At 37.2% G+C, this 23,160-nt stretch overlaps 1 protein-coding gene across 1 annotated transcript in view; it reads right to left on the bottom strand.

Annotated features, from left to right (window-relative positions):
- The window catches only part of USH2A (usherin), a 676,781-nt gene that overhangs the window by 327,998 nt on the left and 325,623 nt on the right, over window positions 1-23,160 (bottom strand). The window contains exons 32-33 of the mRNA XM_040636016.1: window positions 3,315-3,474; window positions 1,771-1,942 (exon numbers count right to left, since the gene is read on the bottom strand). Of these exons, the coding sequence (XP_040491950.1) occupies window positions 1,771-1,942; window positions 3,315-3,474 (332 nt within the window). The remainder of the gene's footprint in view (window positions 1-1,770; window positions 1,943-3,314; window positions 3,475-23,160) is intronic.

Below are 23,160 nucleotides of genomic sequence, written 5' to 3'. Positions count from 1 at the left end.
AATGTTCTGGCTCTCTTAATTCACTGGTTATAGAGTTAGGTAAAAAACTTTTTAGTTGACTACTTCCTGAAATACATTAGTATATTTTCTCCACTACTAAATACAGCGAAATAAAAAATAATGTGAGTGAATTTATTTTCCTAACAAGAGTTAGGGCAAGGACTTCCACATCTTTATGACGTCCTGCATCAACATTACTCAGTGGCTGACAGATCTCATTTGATGCCATAGAATATTGTTTGGAATCACAGACTGATTTAGTGTCATAGAATTTTAGGGCTCAAAGAGACATTAAAAATCATTTAGTTCAAAGCCTTGATTTTAGGCTTAAAGAACATAAAAATCAGTGCAATTAAGTGAATTTGCCTTTGGTTACACAGTTGGTAGCAAAATCTGAATTGAAATACAGACAAGCAGACTCCCAATCTAGTGGTATTTATTTTTCAAGATATCACAGATGTATAAAACATAGGAGATTGGGGTGGATTTACACTGATTGCACAGCATATCCTAAAAATTGAGGAGAACTTTGTTTCATGACATTTGCCTCCTGATAAAAACTAAGAGCACACAAATTTCTGTTTAATTTTGGTTGCTTCTAAGCAATAGAGTCTTTTCTGGATTTTGACATTACCACTGTTTTGAAAATAGTGTGGATTTCTGTATTAGTTTTTGAAAACCAAGTTAATACCCTTCTTAAATCTTGAGTAATACAATTAAATAATCCAAGATGCTGCTTCATAAGCCCATCTGTGTGCTGAACACCTAGGCACAGGGAGTCAGTCCTGAATAGGATTTTTAACATTGTCTGATTGCCCTTGTTTTGTGGTGTCAGGTCAGACAGTTAACAATAGTTGAATGTAGTTTATTTTCTCGTGGTATAATATTTAGAGCATTCAAGAGCATGTTAAGTAAAATGAATGCATACACAGTGTCTACATAAATGTAAATTTATTCATAATCAAGAGCAGAATATTTTCTATGGCATTTATCAAAGCAAATATCCTTATATAGGTATTGCTATAAAATGAAGAGTGTGTTTAAAACAAATAGGGACAATCTCATGTTTATATTCAGTTATTTTCAGATGTGCTATTAAACTTAAAAAAGATTATATTTCATCAAAAAACAAAAGGAACTACTGAGTATAAATTCCACAGTAATATCAAGGTCTTTTAAAAGACCTTTGTACAAAAGTGCTATTTTGCATTAAAAAATGCTATTGTCTGTCTAAAGACCTCTAAAGTATGTTGATCCTAGGGTTTTATTAAGTGACTGTTCTTTTGAGATAGAAGTGTAATGTAAACCAGACTATAATAACAATCTAGAATATTTGGGGGTCATTTAAACCTTCATTTTAAAATATAAGACCTAAATTTTCATACCATACATTGTTTTCCAAATGAATACAAGCTACATAGGGAAATAACCTTATTAATCCAGGCATTTTAGAAAAAGCCCTTACCAATTATGCCATTCTAGAAATAACAAAGAAGAAATAATTTCTGATAATCCCAAATTAGATTTGGGAAAAATCTACTGGATCAAATTGTTATGGCATCATTTTGTGTAATACAAAATAAATATGTAGGTATTAGATCACTTTCCCATTTACGTCGTGAAGTGAGAGTTTTCAGTCTCAATAGCAATACATGAGTTTTGGGTTTTTGGTTTTTTTTTTTTAAGTGAAGGCGAGAGAGAAGATGGGACAAAGGAAGAGAGAAGCAGCAAGAGAAGGGAAGAGAAAGTGACAGAATAAAGTGAACTTACTCCCAGCTTGATGAGGTATTTATTACCGGGGGACAAGTATTGCAGCAAGTGATCCTGAAAAAGTTCTGTACTGTTATAGATGACATCCCAAATTGTAAAATCATGCGTGTGATTTGAAATATATAATATATAGCGCTCCAGAATCCCATTTACATTTCTTGGTTGTTTCCACCTGGGAATGGAAAAATATTGCATGACTATCCATCATTCATTCAAGTCAAACCTGAACTGTGCAAGATTTTTAAAGGATGTATATGAACTTGGATTTATGCCATTCAAAACACACACACACACACACACACACATGCACATACACACACACTAAAGGCTTAAAAGAAAAAACCCTAGTAGTTATTAAATGTCTCTTCTGAATGGTATAAAGAAAATATGGCATAGTGCCTGCTTTCTAGTTACTTATAATTTTAATTAGGTAATAATATAAAAAATGTGTGAGTACTCACTTTTGAACTTAAGCCATAGAACAAAAATTGAGAGAAGTAGAACATTTGAGAATTTATGAAAAATGAGAGAGAGAAGGAGAGAAATAACATAATTGTCTTGAAAAAATGCAGCCATCTAATGTCAAATTAACGTGCAGCTCTAGAATACAGAGAAGCTGAGAACCAAAGTGCTGAAGAAGTCAAATCAAACTTCATGGATAAGCTGAGATTCTACCTAGACACGGAAGACTATCTCCTTGATGGATCGAAATTGGTAGGAAAGAAGGCAAAGTAGAGGATATTCCACATGTGGCTTATAATGCGTCAGCAAATATGAATGGGACAAATCGTAAAACAGACAGAAATTGGTAAGTTGAGAAATACTGAGAGTAGAGGGAAATCTTTTGGTGTAAGTAATGCGGGCTCAGCTTAGGGCAGCACTGAAAGCCAATAGGACAGCTCAGACCTGGAACAATGGGGTATGAATCATAACGTTTCCCAGCCTGAATGAATATCCTAATTTACTCAGTCCAAACTCTTCTTTTCCAGATGGGAAAACTGAGACCGACAGAGATGAATGTAAACAAGTATTAATTGGTGGCAGGAGAGGTTTGTTAAGTTTCGATTCAGGACAACAGTATACTTTGCACCTCAGAGATTAGGAAATGGGTCAGAATCACTTCATATCAAAAATAATCTGAACATGCCTGTCTGTGAAAGTTCCTTTCTGACTTCAACCACAAGGGAACAAAAAGGTCCTAGTTTATACTCAAAAAGAAAATAAATATTTAGACTCTAATTTCAACTCATCATGGATAATGCCTCCCCTATAGAAAGCCCAAGGCAGTCCTGTAAGTGGTCAGTTTCCCTTTACTGAAGTTTGCACAGAATCTGTGTAAGTATGTGGCTCAGCCTGATTGCATGGAGACGAAATGGAAATTAAGTTGGCAAGTGATAATCAAAGGTTCCCAGAACCACTGAACTAATCACTTCTATGCATTTCATCACAATAAAATTAATTTTATGTCACAAACCCTTCCCTTGATTGAGCTCACTGGATTCTTGCATAAACCAGTGTGTGACAGAGACAACATTTCTACTTACTGTACATATATAGTTCTAGAATCCAGGACGGTCAGAAGTGGGGAATCCACGTGCTCCGGCGGCAGCTGTGCCGTGTGCAGTATGACCAGGGAACTGTTTGTACATCCCACAAGCGTGCAGGCACCGAGTACAAACTGGTAGGGCGTAAATACTGCTAAATCTAGAGGGTGGAGAAAAAAAAGAATTTATTTACCATCCTATTTTTTATTCAGGCCATCCCACTCCTCCTCCATATTCCCACTTCTTAGAACTGTTCAAGTAAAGCTTAAAACAAGAATCAATAGCCCTAAAAATCAATAGCAATAAGATATAGGCTGTTTTATCCTTTAAATATACTACGGTTATTTTTAAATAGACAAGTGTCAGTCAAGCTCTTGCTTTAACTTTCTCATTTTAACAATGTGACCGTCCTCTTAAATGTCTATGACCAGGTGAATCATTTTCTGAGTTTAGAGTTACTTCAACCACTCTGTTAAAAAACAAATGAGACCTTTAAATAATTTTTAAAGCATATTTGAAGACAACGGGAGTTGCTTTTGAAATGCAAATACATAACTTGTAACAATGACTTTGTGCTTGTAATTCCTTTTGCCTAACTCCTTTCTTCTGTCCACCTGACCAACTATTTGTTGACCTTCAAGTTGTCCAGATCAGTGCAAAAGCCCATTTCTTTCTTAAGATTTTCCTAACACATCCTGCCGTGACCCCTGGCACAAGGTGGAGCTATTATCCTCTCCATGGATTTGGCTCCTGCAGATTTGCACACACCCTTTGCATAGCATTATAACGCTGTCATAATGATTTGTTTACGTGACTATCTGATCCATTAAACTGAACATTGTGAAAGAAAGGTTCATTTTTCATCCTCAGTATCTAGCACAGTGCCTGGCACATTGTGGGTTCTGAGTATATGCTTGAATAAATGAATAAGGAACTAATGAATGAGATGATCTAGACACAGTTGAGCTGGGTATGAACAATGACAGAGAGAGTGGGATAGTACCCGAGCCAGTCATGATCTCTCCCATCAACCTCCCGAGTACTTTCTACCTGTCTGCCTTTCTAATGGATACCATTTTCGCTTGCATTAGAATAAACCAATCTGTAATTTACTAATTCAATTCTGAAATGCCCTGAGCACTTCATTTATAAAGGTACTCAATAATTATTTTATTGATGAACCTAACCAAAGTGCAGTCAACTTTACCAAGATTTAAATATCATTCATACTTTTGTTATTACCAGAAGAAATTCTTACTTTCTGGAATATTTTTGAAATAAGTTAGTCACAATTTAAGTGACACATATTTTTAAATCTTATTAACCTTGAACCATTACAATTCCACATTTAAAAGACTAATGAAATACAATCTAATCTAGGGAAATAGATTTTGTAGTACACTGATAGCAAAAGTAAACCAGGAAAGAACACTTTGATTTTCATGCAAAGTACAGTCAGTTGGTTAAACATGTAGGTCATCAGAAAAAAGGCAAAAAATAATAATTTTATGCTAAATGTAGTTACACAAGGCCAAAAGAGTAGTCATCAAGCAGAGACTCATAATGCTTTAGATTCAGCCTTGTTCTCATTATAATTTTATCCTACTGGTATTCAGTGGTATTGGCTGAGGTGGGCACCCCCCCCCCCCAGCAATGTGGTTACTTCTGAAAATGTTACAAGCTGGGGGTAAATCTGTACGGCATTGGCATTGCCTGGAACTGCTGGAAACATGACAGAAGAGCAACACCGTGTATACACAAGTCAAACAGAACTGGGGGATCGTCATTTGGACCAACGTTCTGTGAAACTTACTAAGTTAAAAATCATGGGAACAGTGGTCTCATATGCTACAATGAGTATAAACTATTTACTGTAGGAAAATTTCATGCAAGAACAGCTCCTACTAGCAGGTCCAATTCTGGCCAAAATTATAATGGATTAACAGGCTAACACATTATCTGCTGCTCCCCTGTTCTCTTCACCTTCTCTTTCTGATTCACAGGAACTTGGTGACCAGGCAGCTTCTCATCTCCACTATCTGTCTGAATTCCTTGCAATCCCTAGGCAGGCAAAACTAGGGATCTTTCTCTAAGTCTGGTTTCGGGAGCAAAATCAAGGAGGACACAGAACCCAGAGTAAAGCAGTAATCCTTAATGGGTAAGTCAGTGCAATTAGGAGAAAGCTGTAGCATTTGAATATCAGAGTCCATCTAACTTTTCTGAAAGAACATGCCTCTACCGAAATTGTATTCCATGTGGTTGATCCGGAGTGACTTTGGAATATTTTGCTTGAGCCTCTCATGGCCATTTCAGATCGTATTGGTCAGCTGCAAATGAGACTGGATGCTACATTGTTCTTTGGCCAACAGACTCTGTGATGGGGCAGTTTTTCTTGCTTCCTTATGTTCTAGCTTTTTGAGGTAGGGGTTTGGCTACCCAGTTTGTAGGTGGTGAGGAAATCCTATCATTCAAATGTGGCCTGATGATTGCTTGCCTGTGTTTGCTGGGACAGACTTGCGCATCCAAAAATCATTAGTTGAATCTTAGTTACCTTAGTTAATTCTTAGTTACCTTAATTAATCCTTAGTTACCATCCTCAGGCTGGTGAGGTCAGACTGCATCAGCGTGATATCAACACCTCACAGTATCTCCTCATTACAGAATGTCCCACTCCCTTTGCCACCATAACTCCCTACTTGAAAGTGACCTTGATCACCTAACTCTTAAACTCACCAGGCATATCTGCCTCAGGTGCCTAATAGCCCCCTATAGCAATTAGTTCCAGGGTTACCATCCATATCTGGTTTTCACTGTGACAAAATATCCTCCTCCGTGGATTGGGAAACTTGCATTTCTATGCCCGCTGGGGAATGGGGGAGACCAGGATGAAGAAGTAAGTATGTTTGAGAGGGTCATGTTACTTAAGAGGCCCAGTATGACAGATGAGCCAGGACTGAAATACCAAATCCTGTCAAGTCCTGCATTCGTAGATAGGGTTTATCCCCAGACGATCTAAGGTGTTATGGGTGAGGAAGATAGGAAACAGCATGGCTTTAACTAAAATGTCCAACAGGGTTTAAGGATGTTGGTGGCATATAATCGAAAAGTGCTACAGAAAACAGAATAGAGCAAGAGGAATCAGGAGTGCAAGGTAATTTTAAAAGGCAAGAGTCAGTGGAGGCTTTGGCAGGAAAGTGACATATTGAGCAAAGACTTGGAAGGGGTGAAAGTAAATCTGGGATTCTATGGAGAGGGCCATTCCAAGAGAGATAACAGACAGAGCAAAGGCTTGAAAGAAGGAACACGCCTGGCATGGATATAGCAAGGAGGTCGGTGTTGCTGGAGCTGAGCAAATAAGGCAGAAAGAAGTAAGAGATGACATGAGAGATTTAATGAGGGATTGGATCACATGAGCCTTGGAGGTCTTTGTACGGATTTGGGGTTTTAATCTGAGATCCCATAAGGAAGACTCTAGCAGATTTTGAACAGAACTGTTTCATGATCAGATGGATTTCATGAATATCACCCTGGCTACTGGGTGGAACATAGAGTATAGTGAGCAAGAGCATAAGCATAAATTTCACTTAAGAAGCTACTATAGTAATCAAGTAGGAGGCTTGTCATAAGTGAGAAATGGTCAGATTCTGGATATTTTTTTTCCCAGCTTTATTGAGGTATTAACATACAACATATGTAAGATTAAGATATACATTGTGATAATTCAATACCCGTATACATTGCAAAATGATTACCACAAGAAGGTTAGTTAACATTTCTGTACCCTTCATATAATTACGTTTTTGTGTTTTTTTGTGGTGATAACATTCAAGATTTACTCTTTTAATGACTTTCATGTATAAATACAGTATTTTTAACTATATTTACCATGCTATACCTTAGATCACCAGAACTTATTCATCTTAGAGATGGAAGTGTGTACTCTTTGACTGACACCTCCCTATTCCTCTCCCCAAGGAGGCCCTCTGGCCTCAATCCCTTGACAACCACGATGCTGTTCTCTAGTTCTATGAGTTAGGCTTTTTTATTCCACACCTAAGTGAAACATGTAGTATTTGTCTTTTTCTGTCTCACTTATTTCACCTAGCATAAAGCCCTCAAGGTCTATCCATATTGTCTCAAAGGTCAGGAATTCCTCTTTGCAGGGCGGATATCATTCCTGTATGTGTGTGCACATGTGTGTGCCTGTGTGTGTGGTGTGTATCTATATCTGTAAGCTTATATTATGTTTAAATTCAACATATAGGTGAGATAATATGGTATTTGTCTTTCTCTATATGACTTATTTTACTTGGAGTAATATCCTCAAGGTCCACCCATGTTGTTGCAAGTGACAAGATTTCATTATTTTATAATCTTCTGCTGCGTATATATACCACATTTTCTCTATCCTTCATCCATCAGTGGATACTTAAGTTGTTTCCATGTGTTGGTTATTATATTTAATACTACAAGCAACATGAGTGTACACACATATTTTTGAGTTAGTGTTTTCATTTTCTTTGGGTAAACACCCAGAAGTGGGATTGCTGGGCCATATTTTAATTCTAGTTTTAATTTTTTGGGGGATCCCTCATGCCCTTTTCCGAAGTGGCTGCAGTCAATTCACATTCCTACCCAGAGCACACAAAGGTTCCTTTTTTTCCTCCTCCTTATCAGCACTTGTTGTTTTTTGTCCTTTTGATGATAGCCATTCTAACAGATGTCAGCTGACATCTCATTGCCAATCCTTTGGATTTGCATTTTCCTGATGTGTTAGTCATGTTGAACATATTCTCATGTACCTGCTAGCCATCGATGTCTCTCTTTGAAAAATACCTACTCAGATCTTCCGTCCATTTTTTAGTTGGACTGGTTTTTTTGTCTGTTTGTTTTGTTATTGACTAGTAGGAGTTCTCTGTACAATTTGGATATTAGCTCCTTATCAGATATATGATTTGCAAAGTACTTTCTCCCGTTCAGTAGGTTGCATTTTTAATTTGATGATTTTTTTTTTCCTTGTAGACTTTTTAGTTTGACATAGTTTCACTTGTTGATTTTTGCTTTTGTTGCCTGTGCTTCTGGTGTCAGATCCAAAATATCACCACCAAGACCTATGTCGTGGAGCTTATTGCCCATGATTTCTTCTGAAGTTTTATGGTTTCAGCTCTTACATTCAAGCCTTGAGTGCGCTGGGTTACTTTTCGTGAATGGTGTAAGATGGTGGTTCAGCTTCATTCTTTTGCATATGGCTCTCCAGTTTTCCCAACACCGTTCATTGAAGACACTGTCCTTTTCCATTGTCTATTCTGGGCTCTTTTGTTGTAAATTAGTTGACCATATATGCATGGTTGATTTCTGGGCTCTCTATTCTGTTCCATTGATATGTGTGTCTGTTTTTATGCCAGTAACATACTGCTTTGAATACTATAGCTCTGTAAGATATTTTGAAATCAAGTAGTAGTATGGCTCCATACAGGGAGACAGCCTAGGATTCAGCCTAGTGCTGAACAGGCCAGCTCTGGCAAAGTGAAGTTAGGTGCTCACTCTACTCTTCTTCTCCCAGTCTTGGTCTGTGCTGGGCTGCCTGGATTTGGGGTAGGGATAAATGGAGGTAATATGAATTGATCTTCCCTACTCTCCTTAATGCATCTCTTCTTATTTCTGTTCTTTATCCAAGTGCTATAATCCCTGATTTGGAAACCGTGGCTCTTGGGAAGGTAATTTTACATGTGAATAGTTGTTCAAATTGGTGTTTCTGGGCAGGAGTCTGGGTTTGGGGGATTGGTGGATTGACCCAAGAAGTCCCTATGCTGTCATTTTGCTGAAATCACCCCAAAAGGATCTCTGGATATGCAAAACTATAGGATTCCTCAGTGCACTATATGTAGTGTATGAGAGAGAGAGACAGGAATCAAAGCTGACTCCAAGGTTTTTGGCCTGAGCAAAGACAAGAATGAAGTAACCATTAATTTGGTTGAAAAAGATCACAGAAAAAACAGGTTTTGAAGGAGAAGATAAAGAATTCATGTTTTAGACACGACAAGTTTGATAGCTTAATTAGACAAACAAATGGAAATGTCAATTAGGCAATTAGAATATAAATTTGGAATTTCAGGGAAAAGTCCTGGCCTGAGGTATAATTTGAGATGTCTTCATCATATATATTATATTTAAAGTGGATGGAACACTAATAGAGCAAGTGTAGGTAGAAAAGAGAAAAGATAAAAGGATTCAAATCTTTTGGTATCTTCTTTTTTTTTTTTTTCTGGGAGTAAAGCAGAAATCAACCAAAAAACAAAACAAAACAAAAACTAAGAGTGAGCAACCAGTAAGGTATGAGAAAAACAAGAGGATTATAGTATCTGGAAGTCAAATAAATCAAATGTTTTAAAGGCGATAGGTCAAATAAGATGAGAGCTAGAGATTGACCATTGTTTAACAATACAGCAGTCATTGGTATTTGTGCAATGAAGTTTCAGTGAAGTTACGGGTGTTAAAGCCTGACTCAAGTGAGTTTGTGAGAGAGTGAGCAAAGAATCAGAGATAGTGACTTATAGTCACTACTTTTTCAAGGAATTTTGTTGTAAAGTAGAAAAGTGAGACAATAGAGAGAAGGTAAGTAGAGTCCAGGGATTTTAAAAAGGTAATTTAAATGAGATAAAAATTATGTTGTATGTTTATGGGAATGACCCAACAGAAGGGGCAAAATTAGTAATGGATGAAAGAGGAGAGAGTTATTGGAGTTTTGCCTTGATTATGTGAAAGAATGGAATCTAGTACAAAAGAGGAGGATTTGGACTTAGAAGAAAAAGGGACAGATACTTTTTAGTTATAGAAGAGAAGGCAGGCAACGTGGGTGTGAATGCTGGCTGGTGGGTAGATGGTCATGGGAGTGTATGGGATTTATCTTAAAACTGCTTCAATTTTCTCAGTGAAGAAAGAAGCAAGATCATTAGTGAAGAGTGATCTTTCGATTCCCCAGAATACTGCTTTGGGCCCTCTATTTCTCTTAGAATGAAATCTAATAATGGTCAATGAAATACTAGCTGACTTAACACCTGCCTCATTCTTCCCATATACCAGACATATTTCTGTTTCTTTGACTCTACAATGTCACACCTCCAGGCCTTTGCAGGTACTATTCCTTCTAGTTGAAATCTATTTTCTCCTTCTTTGTACTTGGCTGAATTTTTCTCATTCTTCAGGTTCATCCTCCTCTGGGTGTTCTCTCCTGATAATCCAACAGTGTGGCTACCACCATCCCCAGATACTCTCTGTCACATTGCCTTGTTTAGTTACTTATTATAATTACCAAAAGATGTCAGCCATTGCCGTGTTATTTATTTCTTGACTTTATATCCCTCCCAGGGGGATGTAAACTCCTTGAGTGGAGACAGATACTTTTTTTTCTCCTATCATGTACTCTACAATATCTCCAGGACTGATATGATGTCTACTTAGCACAGTTTTATATGCTGAGTGAAAGAATGGGCAAGACCAGAGGGAGATCTCTATGCCCCTTACCCAGACTGCCAACTTTTTCTCAGGAATAGAATAACATCTAAAAATCTCCAAGAATTTAATGAATTGTTAGGCCAATGAAGGGTCTGTAATTGTGAGATGAAAGAGATTCGTTATTGAAAAAAAAACATAGGAAAAAGGCAAAGTCGTGTTTGCCTGAATGCCAAAATGTAATTCTCAAACATGAATGCGTCATAAGAAACAAGGACTAGAGATACACCAAAATGTCAACAGCGTTTTTCTCAGAGTGAAGGCATAAAAATAATTTAAATCTTATTTATTTTTTGGTCACATATATTTTTCAAATCCTTTGATGTGCATACATATACATGTATAGATGGAGAAAGGACAGCCATAATTTACCAATATCAATTCATTATTTAAGAAAATGTAGGCCTAGTTGACACACGCACCCTCTTACACCTTCTATGTCATACTTCTCCTTTCCTCAATGACTTCAGCATTGGCTCAGTTTTCTTTTCAATTATAATTCCTTTTTGGCAACTCCAACATCCTCAATAATGACTCATCTCTGAATCTGGCTTCACTTTAACTTCCTCAAATGTAATGTCCTTCACCTCTACTTCATTTATTCGACATTCAGCACAGTTATACCCACTACTTGATCATCTTTGAAACTATTTCCAAGATTCTTAATCTAAAATCTGCCCTCTCCAACCACAAACTGATAGCCTTTCACCTCTTCCTCTTGTCACATCAATGCAATCACTCCTTTGTCACCACACAATATCTAGTCTCTTAGCACCTTCTCATTTTCAAACTATTCGCAACATTTGCATTTTCCTTGATGTGATCTTTGATTACCCCTTTCATAGCCATGCTCTCCAGCTCCCTAGGGTTTTTCACCTCCCCAACCTACTTCAATATATGCACTCCTAGTTCCTAGCTCTGGATAAATCTCACCATCTCATTTCTCTAATGCTTCCTATACTTTTGAGATGTGAATGAGAAATATTGCTGAACATACTGAAGGAGTCGGCTAGAATTTTAGCTTTTCCAATTTCACCTGGACCCTTGGCACTCCTCAGTAATAACTGTCTTGTTCCCTTATTTCTTCCTTCATCATATTGATCTTTTCTTTTCCTCCCATGATTTGGTTAGTTCTCTAGAGGAACTGAGTGGGGTCTAAAATTGGAAGTCTTAGGTATAGCTCTGTCCTCAGAACCCCTACAATGTTTGTTATCAGTGCCACAGGGGCTGAGATCAGTATGGCTGTCATGTGAACCTTTTTTGTTTTCCTTCTGCCCTCCCCTTACTCTCCACTTTCCCTTCATTTAAATTCGCATCTAAATTTCCCTCCTAACTAAATTATAAATCCAAAGTTTATCTATAAAATAGGTACTATCTATAAAACAGAATGTGGCTGGTTGGTTAGTGAGCAGAAAGAGCAAGAGAAACTTCCTGAACAGAGTCACTGGGGGGGAACAGAGACTACTCAGTGTTCAGATATAATGTTGGGAAAACGAAGAAGTGTATATTCCTTTGCCTCCACCACCTCAGATTTCCCAGAATGATGGTATAATGATAGAAGACATGTACAGACTCTTGGGAGGAGGGGTCCTGACCCCTGTTTTCAAGATAGAGTCCCAAGGAGGTGACAGATCCCAGCTGAAGAAATGACATTGGTGTTTGTAGGCAGGCAGGACCACAGAAAACAGTGCAAGGATTTCAGTTTCCCATTTGTGATACAGAAGCCATGAAGGGATCTCCTGGATCTGAGCAAGATATCTCAATAGTGATCCTTTTGCAAAATAAGGAAAGTGCCATGGATGGCCACACTCCAAATGCCAAGAAACTATGTAACCCACTCTGGAAGCTTTTACACCATCAGAGGACAGGACGGGGGCCCCTGAGAATAACTGTGATTGTCTAACTACTAAATTTTATGGGAGGGAAATCAGTTATCAAATGTAGCTACCGAAGTAAAGATATAGATAAATAGTTACATAGAAACAGAGATACAGGTAGATAGCTAATCGACAGATTTATAAATGCTCCACATTCACTGGTACCTCATTTATGCTTATGATGACCATACAGCCAAGATTTTCAAGCCTATGCAGAATTAAACATTTTTCCAATCACGTTCCTTAAGATAATTCATGCACACACACACAGACACAAATTTGGTGGGCCACATTTCTAGTTTGGGAAATCTGATTACTGTGCCTTTGTTACAATAGGAATTGAGGATTTTCTTTTGATTCTGAGAATTTAAAAACTATAAACTCAATAGTGCAAAGAAAGCCAGACTGATTAAATAGCTTTTTGACTTCCAAGTCATTTTTATGCCTATACTGTCCACCCCAAAGTGGAGTATTCTCAATGTATTTCCATAAGAAGATGAAGTGTCACTAGTGTCCTTTGAATAATGAGGCATGAAAAAAAGAAGGGGATAGTCTCTAACATGATACATGGGAGAGGAAGCTGCACAGGTGGCCCGACTGGGAAATCCCGGGTGAAACAAGGAGATGTGATCAAAAGGGGAAAAAATTACAGAAGAAAAGAGGAGGCAGCATCAGGTGGGGGAAAAAAGAGTAGGTGTCTGAAAAGGAACAAATGGAATGAGGGTTTTTCTTAAAGAGTCAATTTTAAAAAGTGAAAAAGAGGGTTACAGGGGAATCAGGACTAAAGCATTCTTTGGGAATGAGCATAAACAAAGCCACCAATTTATAATGTAAAGCAAAGAGGACTATAATGATAACTCTCTCCTCCCTGCCTAACGGCAACTGATTTGGTAATCCGTCTCTACAGAAGTGATTAGGCCCCTCAAGGGCAATGTAATGGATCAATGGATTCAAACAATTGCAGGTATGTACACAAATCTGAGTCGAGGAAATGGAGGGTGGGGGAACCCTGAAAACATAAGGCCACTGTTTGTCAGAGCCCCTTAGCAACAACATCTTGTTTTCCATTTGCTTGATTGCATCATTTGCATAAGATCAAACACAGGGAGTTGTAGACAGGGAAAAACAGATCACTCTAATATGCATTAGAAATGGATCCACAGGCATCATCCTGAGACGTGTTACACGGAAATGCATCCCAGCGCATGGAAACCTCACCGATTACTGTCAAGCAAAGTATAATTTACAATACCGGCCATGAATTATATGCTATTTTACGATTGATTTCATGCTATTGTTCAGAGAATTTCATTGATCTCAATTTACAAAATGAACCAATAAGTAGGCAATGATTTTCTTTTTAACTCCTGGTGTAAACTGAGGAATTTATACCTTACTGGTTTCTCCCATTAGAAAATTAAAACGCCATTGTTGCTTCTTGAATATCTAATGTACGTTATCTAGTTGCTTTTCTGACAACCTCCTAGTATCATTTTGTAAATGAAAAAATACAGCTTCTTCTTGATTTTCTTTTCTCCTGCCTAGGCATCCTTTCCACAAATCATCACCAGGATGCTTAAAAATGTTGGAAAGTCTAGGTAACTCCTTTGTCATTTGGTATTCCAACCTGAGAACCACTGCTAGGTTATGGTTCAGTGAGAACACGTCTGAGGCGGCAGACCTGAGAGGTGGTGTGTTTTCCACAGATGCCTGGAAAGCAATGAGCTATGCCACAACGCATGTGGGATGTCAGGTTGCATTCATCTCTGCCACTGTGTAGCCCTTGCTTCGCGATTGCTTGCTCAGCCTTTTGATTCCAGAAAATCAGATTCTGACCTTATAATTAATAAAAACAGAGGCTTTCTTTAGCCTGAACATCATTGCTCTTCTGCTCTTCATAGAAGCCGAAACTTGCAACATGGCTTCTCTTGGGCCAGGTGAGCAATGAACCACCACTAACATCCCATCCTGTGCTTTCAAACTAATTTGCAGAACTGGAATCACTTTGCCCTGAGAAGTCCTCATAGATACAACCGCACCCAAACGATATGACTCAACAAATTTTCTATTTGTGCTTATAATATTTTCCACCTCGTCAGAGAAATCCACAGCTCTCTCCTTCATCAAAACCTTGTCCCAAGTTTGTAGTAGACATGAGCATCTCCTGACTGTCCTTCATGTGTGCGAGATATGTACTCTGTTTAGCTGCCTTCCTAACAAACCTCCCTTGTGAGCATCCTCAGATGAGTTGTGTGAGTGTTCATGGTGTTGTAAGTTCCTTGAGAACAAGGATGCGTCTTCTTGGAGGCATCCCCTATGACATCTAATATTGTGGACCTTCCTGACGGTTGAATAGTAAAAACTTCACTGCGATAAGAAGACTGGTGGTAAGGGAAACCTGGTCCCTCCATCAGGATAGCAGCACCCTGTGGGGGAGCCCAGCCTGCTGGGAGTTGTCAGTCACTAGTTTGGAAAAAAAAAAAAAAGGAACCATTACTGTCAGTTGTGATAATGAGGGATGATGCTTCCTCATTTTCCTCTTTTCTTCTTTAGCTGGTTAGAACAAAAGGCTTCCATGCAAAACTCCTTAGGCTGACAGCATTCTTATCCAGCTGTCTTCCAGTCTGGCTTTCTGAGCATCTCTGATACCTGATTTGTAATGTAGTATAGTATACTGAGCCCAGGGTTGTTTTTCTTGGTTACTTTTATAATATAACCCTAGAGCAGTGCTCTCTTGTCTCTCTCTCCCCGCCCCTCTCTCTCTCTCTCTGGGTGTCTCTCTGTCTCCCCTTCTCTTTCTCCCCTTACACACACACACACACACACACACACACACACACACACTAACTTCCCACCCACTCCTCTACCTTACCTCTGGGTAAGAAGAGATATAGAATTAGGGAGTCAGTTACAGGCTTCCAATTTTCATAAATGCTTTCACTCACAAACCAAAGAGGAGAGAATTGAGAAAAATTTCCAGGAATATTATCTAAAGAAATTTGAGTCATATTACTTAGCTAAATATTTCTTGCAAAAATGGGGGATTTCCTCTCAGACTTAGGTGGACATTTGCTACTCTCATATTCTTTAATGATCTTAGGAATCAGTTAATATATTGCAAGACAATGCTCTACTCATACAGAACAGAAGTTAATGAGACATAATGAGAATAATGATAAGTGTCTAGCTATCTGTAGCATGAAAAGAATACATTTATGAACGCGTGTTCCCCAAAAATATAATATTGAAGGTAAGATGTTGTTAATTCAATAACAGCAATGGCTATAACATTGACTACATACTGTTTGGCAGGCCCTGTTAAATATGTTTTATACTCTCTCATTTATTTTAAGTCTCAAAATAACTGAAACAAGTACTGTTATTCCTAATGTACAGATAACAAAATTCCAGCTCTAAGAGATCAGCTGTGTAAGACCCTGTATGAGAATCAGAAGCCACCTGAGTTCACTCCGAAAGCAGTGCAGTATTTAGGCTGGAGGTGTCCATGGCGAGACCATTCTTTCACAAAGGGGACTCTACCTGGTTCACACCCTGACCTGCCAGCTTAGTAAAGGATTGCCTGAGAATGGTTTTCATTGAAGACCCATCATCAATTCTTAAATATTAATTTAACGCTTTTCTAACTTAGCCCTGTACTGGACACTGTGTGTGAGATAAGAGAAGTAATGAGTATGAGAGAAGTGACATTGTGATAAAAATGTTTACTTCTTGGATATTTGCTCTAATCATTACAGAGGCTTGGAGAGGATCACCTGTTTAATTCATCGTAAAATGCCCTTGCAATTTAATTTGGAATGATATGCTGAGAAAATTGTTCCTGCATACAAGAAGAGAATGTGTAAAATGAACACAATGGATTCTCAGAACTTAAATTGCAATGTTAGGGTATAAATAAATACCCTATTAAAATTATGCTTTTACATCAACCTGTGAAAACTCAAAGCATCATAAGCAACCACTGTGTTTATAAAAGCTGGAGAAGTCTTCAATGTCACACCTAGAGTACTTCAGCCCATTATAAGACTTACTGAATTGTCTATCCTTGAGCCATTTCCATAAAATGACAGGCTTTTCTCTTTTAAAACAGTAATTTTCAGAGAAAGGTCTGTTGACATTCCTCCAGGAAAAACACTTATAAGTGTTCACACTATGAGAAGTGTCTAAATTTTTATTTCTGAAATAATATTTTACTGATGATTTTAAATAAAGTAATATGTCTGTGATGATTAATTTTATGTATCAACCTGGCTGGGCTATGGTGTCCACTTACTTGGACAAACACTAGTCTAGATGTTCCTGCGATTAATACTTAATAATCAGTTGACTTTAAGTAAAGCAGATTACTCTCCATAATGGGGTGGGCCTTATCCAATCAGTTGAAAGCCTTACTCTGACACTTGGCCAATTAGTGTCAGGCTTGATCCCAAGTGCATGTGAAAAAACCCACATGACTCCCCAGAAATGCATGAGTATTAGTTTGCAGAAGGCAGAGATCATCTACGAGCAGGTGAGGGTGACAAGTAGGTAAAATATGGGCATTAGAACTAATGAGACTTATTATATATTCAGATACATTAGATCTGGAAAATCTGACATAAATATATCTATATCTATCCATCCATCCATCCATCCATCCATCCATCCATCATCTATCCATCCACAATCCCTTAATGTATATCCACTTCAGGGTATAATCAATGGCTGGTCACTGCATCAAACCTTATACTTTGGGACTTTGTATGTTTCTTTTTTTCTTTTGTTAAGATTTATTTATTTGAGAGAGTGAGAGAGCCCGGGGGCAGGGGGAGGAGCAGACAGAGAGGGACAAGCAGACTCCACATTGAGCACAGAGCCTGGTGCTGGGCTCCATCCCATGACCCTGAGATCATGACCTGAGCCAAATCAAGAGTCTGACACTTTACTGACTGAGCCACCCAGTTGCCCCAAGACTCTGTATGTTTCTTAGATGGACAACGTCTTTAAAGCATGGATTTAGGAAAGGAAAGTGAAAATTGATATACTTTACAGATGATAGAGACAGGAGACCTGGATCTATTTTCTATTTTTTATATAATCCCAAACCAACAATCTCTCCATTCCCTCTCAAAGACCGTTCAAAACAAATAAAAACCAAACAAAAACTGGAAAAACAAAACAAACTAGAGTAAGATATGGTCATTGACCGTGAGGAGAGAAAATAACAAAACTTCATTTGAGTAGTAAGAGAGATAGACAGAGAGATACGTGCATACATTAACCATATTCTACACAAGTTAGTAAATATGGTATAATGATACAGATGCAAGACAAAATATTGGAATCTAGAGCTGCCTGGTTCTACCTAACACAGCAGAAGTATACATGAATGTTACATTTAGATGTAAATCATTTGAACAATGCCTAACAGAGAATAGTGTTATGTGTTTGTTAATTAAAAATAATGTTGGGGCACCTTGGTGGCTTAGTCGGTTGAGCGTCTGACTCTTGGTTTTGGCTCAGGCCATGATTTCAGGGTCCTGAGATTGAACCCCACAGGCTACCCTTTCATCAGGGAGTCTGTTTCCCCACTCTCTTTCCCTGCCCCTCCTCTCACTCATGCACTCTCCTTCTCTAAGATAAATGAATAAATCTTAAAAAAAAATGTTAATATACATGATTATGCCCTTATTTATATAATCGTTTTCATTCTCCTAATTTTTTCATGAAACTAGTTTTCTTAGGTTTGGGGGTAACTGTATGTAGGCACACAGTAAAAAATTAAACTAGTAGGGTACAAAAGAGTACAAAATGAAAAGCAAACATTTTTTCCTCACATTTCCAACTCTTTAAAATTGCCAACACTAGGATAAGAGGCTCTCACACAACATGAGATGGCTATCATGGGTCTCACCAATAAAACGGGGCGTAGCTGCATCTGAGTTCGGTTAATAGCCATATAATCAATTTCCTTTTTTTTTAATGTTGTTGCTAATGTGTAAAACTAAGACCCATTACAAAAGCAGGCAGGCAAAAACCTTAAATACTATTGGATGACACTATAAAGAAAGGAAATAAAAAAAGAGAGAAGAGAAGAAATCATCAAAGACTTGGGTTTGAGTTTATTGTGTTGATGAGTGTGAACATGACTGAGTCACTGACGTTTCAGGCCCTGTTTCTTCATCTCATTAAAAGGAATTTATATCATGAGTAATATCTCTCCCTATAAGTATTGTGAAGATAAAATAAGATACATAGCCATAAAAATATTTTATAAAGAAGAGTTTATCACACAGGTAAGACATAACAATTTTAAACCATTATCAAAAACAGCAGAGCCTGATTCTTTATATTTTGATGTTATTCCTATTAATTAATGCTCATAAATACTGGGAATGATATACTTTTAAAATGTTTATCATGTAATTATATAAAACACAGAATATATTTTTTTTAGTTAGGATACATATATATATATGTTTTTAGCTAAGTCCAAAACTTACAATTTCTTATGAAAGGAAGCATCTATATTTGATTTAATATATGCAAATATAGCTTTTTTGTCAATTCTTTATTTATTCACCCCACAAGTATTTGCTGAGCATCTGCCATGTGCATCTACTATGTGTTTATAGGCTAAGATACAGCAGATAACAAGATGTATACAAGATATTTTCTTTTGAACTACACATTGCTCTGGGTTATGTTTTCCAAATTTCAGAGATCCTGTGTTTTAGCCGATGGAGATATTTATGAGGTACTAATGATTCTAAACCACTTTAATTTCTATAGCTTCAGTAAGTCATAATATAAAATGGTAAATGGTTTGAGAAGAATATTTGTGCAAAATTACAAATTATAGTGTATCTCCTATGATAGAAAATGAATTACTTATAAGAAGAACAAATTTATGAAGAACTAAAGTTTCACTGATTAACAACAAATTACAATAAGAATATTTGCACCAAAATACTTATAAACACAAAATGGAAAATAATGTAGTACTACCATTAATGTTTTACTATTAGCCCCCGAAATGTTCAAGCTCTTCACTTTTTATCATATTTCACAGTAAATCACATATACAGATAAGTCATGAAGGAATTGATAAAATACAAACTCGGGTACTTCTTTACTTATGCTACTATACCCATCAGATAGAGACAAATTCATCTATACCCCTTTAATTTGTCTTAAAGCAAATATTTCTCTGCCTCTTTATATTTGGTGAATAGCCTCACTGTCACTGAAAGTATAACAAACTTTTATTAGACCTTTCACAGTAGTAATTTTATAAGATTTTTATTTCCTCAATTATACTCTGAAATCCTCCTTAAATATTTTTATTAATGTTTGCTTAATGTAACTATTTATGAGCTAATTTTATTTAGGCACATCGTTTAAAGTAGTATATTTCCTTACAGTGATAGAGTTGACTATGGCTCTCATTTAAACAAAATAATTTCAAAAATGGAGGCCAAACTTTAATTCATAGAATGTTTTTTTCTGGTGGAAGAATTCTATAGATACTGAATTTTAGAAATGTCAACTCAAAAGTTTGTTGGAGTTCTGTTTATACTAAAGGTATATAGCGTTATGGAAAACATTTATTTGATTTATATTTTAAAAACCAAGCTTAACTTGATAGCAGTGATTCAGCTGAGGGGGAAAAATCTTTTAAAATTATCTATATAGTCTTTTTAACACCCAGAGTTCCAACCTAATAGAATTTATGACCTGCATCCTCTTGATTTTTGCATAATAGAGCTACACAAGTGGCAGAAAGTGACTTTCTAATCTCCCTACATGAAATAGATATTCAAATACTTGCATATTTGGTAGCATATCCCTAGGAGTTGCTGGACTTGTATACATTTCCACGACACAGTGGAAAAAAAATACAGAGGGCAATGCAACAATATCATCTTTGCAAAATAGCCTTTAAAAGTTGGGTTATAGAAGACAAACTTTCCTTAACTCTATTGGATTTTTTTTTGACTCAAAACTCTTTTTCTCCTGTTCGAGGTTTGAATGCAACTGGGAAGTATAGTAAACACAGGGATGGGATTTTTAGTCAGGTAAGCAGGATGCCTTCCAAGTCATTCACTAACTCCTCTGAAGTTTTCCATCCAGAGTAAAACAAGAATTTTATTTTGAAAATATGTTCCAATCTTTTGTTTGTGATTATATGGAATTTAATTACATAACTACTTGGCATGTTTAAAATAGCCAATCAACTTTTATTGTACTTTAATATAATCAACTGAATCATATTTGTAGCTGTGGGATAGCGCCTCTCAGGAGCTGTGCATCAATTGAGTGGTTATGAGCTTTGCAATAGTCTGTGTGCAATACAGAGAAATAGGATGCAAATATTTACCCGCTATATGTCAAGCATTGAGACACATGTCACTTCTCTGATACCAATCGACTTAGGTCTGGCTGTCAGTCTCAGATAAATTACTCTGTCTCTGAACATCCCTCTGAATACCAGTTTGGCATTCTCACAAATTCTCCACATAATAACACACAGTTTTCACATAAATGAAAAAAAATGCCTTCATCTCTTCATTCTGAAACAATCCTTAATGTTCTCCTACTACATACATTTACCCTTCCATTTCTTTAGGATAGAAGATGAAAGATAAAGTTCTTGACCCCACGGGACTCAATCTAGTGAGGAAGACTACTCAGTCGCCCAGAAATTCTAGTAAAGTATGCTAAGTGATATGAGAGGTGGGAACATGGAGAGGAAAATTATAAACTACATATGTCTACATACCTGGGGACAGTCCTAAATTGAACACTACAGTATTGTCCCTGCCTCAGAATAATCAGTAAAGATGCATGAATGAATGGACAAATGCATAAGTCAATGAATGAAAGAACCACAAATGAGCATTCTTGAAAATATTTTGTTCTAATATCATTTAGGATTTATTCTCCAAAAGGAATGAACGAATGAATGAATGAATGAATGCACAAATAAATGTTTGTTTTATTTTCACTACTTTGGTGCACAGCTGTGAATCAGTGTAAAGTATACCTACTGTTATGGGCTTAATTTTATCCCTCCAAAATTCATACACTGAACCCGTAACACCCAGTACCTCAGAATGTGGCCATATGTGGTGATCAGGTCTTTAAAGAGAAGAGTAAGTTAAAATGAAACCCTGAGTGTGGGCCCTAACCCAATTTGACCAGTGTCCTTATAAGAGGAAAGCTGGACACACAAAGACACCAGGGATGTCCGTGCAGAGAGGAAAGACATGTGAGGACACGGCCAGAAGGCGGCCATCTGCAAGCCAAGGAGAGGGGCCTCAGGAGAAACCAAACCTGCTGACACCTTGATCTGGGACTTCTAGCCTCCAGGACTGTGAGAAAATAAATTCCTGTGATTTAAGCCACCCAGTCTGATATTTTGTCATGGCAGCTCTAGCGAACTACCATTGCCGTGAGTGGATTAAAAAGAGAGATTATTCTTTCATATCCATAGTTAGTTGAAACAGGGATGCTATGCGGTCATGCAGTGGTACAGTCATAAAAATTAGTTTACATTGCAGAACTTTTCATTACTGACTTTAAAGAAATAGCCCCTCTCCTATCAATACTGCACTCTGCAGACCTATATTTTCTGCATTTGTCTCTTCCATTTATGAGTGTACAATTTGAGACAGCTCCCATTTAAAATCAGGCTTGTTTTAAATTTTAAAAACTTAAAGCTAACATTTGAATGAGACATTTTAATTGACATGTTGTCTTTAAGAATACATTGATAATGTGATGAAGATATGAATGTTGTATTAATATTTTGACACCACTGAATATTATTAATAATGTAATGACATTTCCCCATCGTTCTTTTCTTTTAAACTCATCTAGTTGAGATTTGGGATTTGGGATTCAGAAAATTATCAGAGTAACAAAATTCTAATCCTAGCTGTGCCATTAACTAGCTTTATGATTCCAGGCAAGTCAGTTCTGAATCTCCAGCTCCTTATGTACCAAATGGGAATAAAGTTGTTTAACCTTTATACATCACTGGGTCATTTAAAGACTTACAGGAACTGGTACATGTGAAAATATTTGCAAATATAAATTAAAACAAAAAAAATGAGGAGATATTTATCTTCCTTAAGGGTAAGAAAAATCTACTTAGGTTTTTCTATCTAAGGAAGAATCTATGAAGGAAAGTATTTCTAGATTTGACTACAAGTTTTAGCAAAATGACTTCATTTAAAAACCACCATGAATGGGCCACCTGGGTGGTACAGTCAGTCAAGCATCGGACTCTTGGTTTCAGTTCAGGTCATGATCTCAGGGTCATGAGATCCAGCCCCATGTTGGGCTCCACGCTCAGCACAGAGTCTGCTTGAGGTTCTCTTTCCCTCTGCCCCTCCTGCTAGTGCTGTCTCTCTCCCTCTAAAATAAGTAAATAAAATACAAAAACAAAAAAAAAA

This window comes from Ursus maritimus, unplaced genomic scaffold, assembly GCF_017311325.1.
Source record: "Ursus maritimus isolate PB19 unplaced genomic scaffold, ASM1731132v1 scaffold_2, whole genome shotgun sequence".
NCBI classification, from domain to species: domain Eukaryota; kingdom Metazoa; phylum Chordata; class Mammalia; order Carnivora; family Ursidae; genus Ursus; species Ursus maritimus.
The sequence above is the reverse complement of the archived record's forward strand: the minus strand, read 5'-3'. Positions and strand labels throughout refer to the sequence as shown.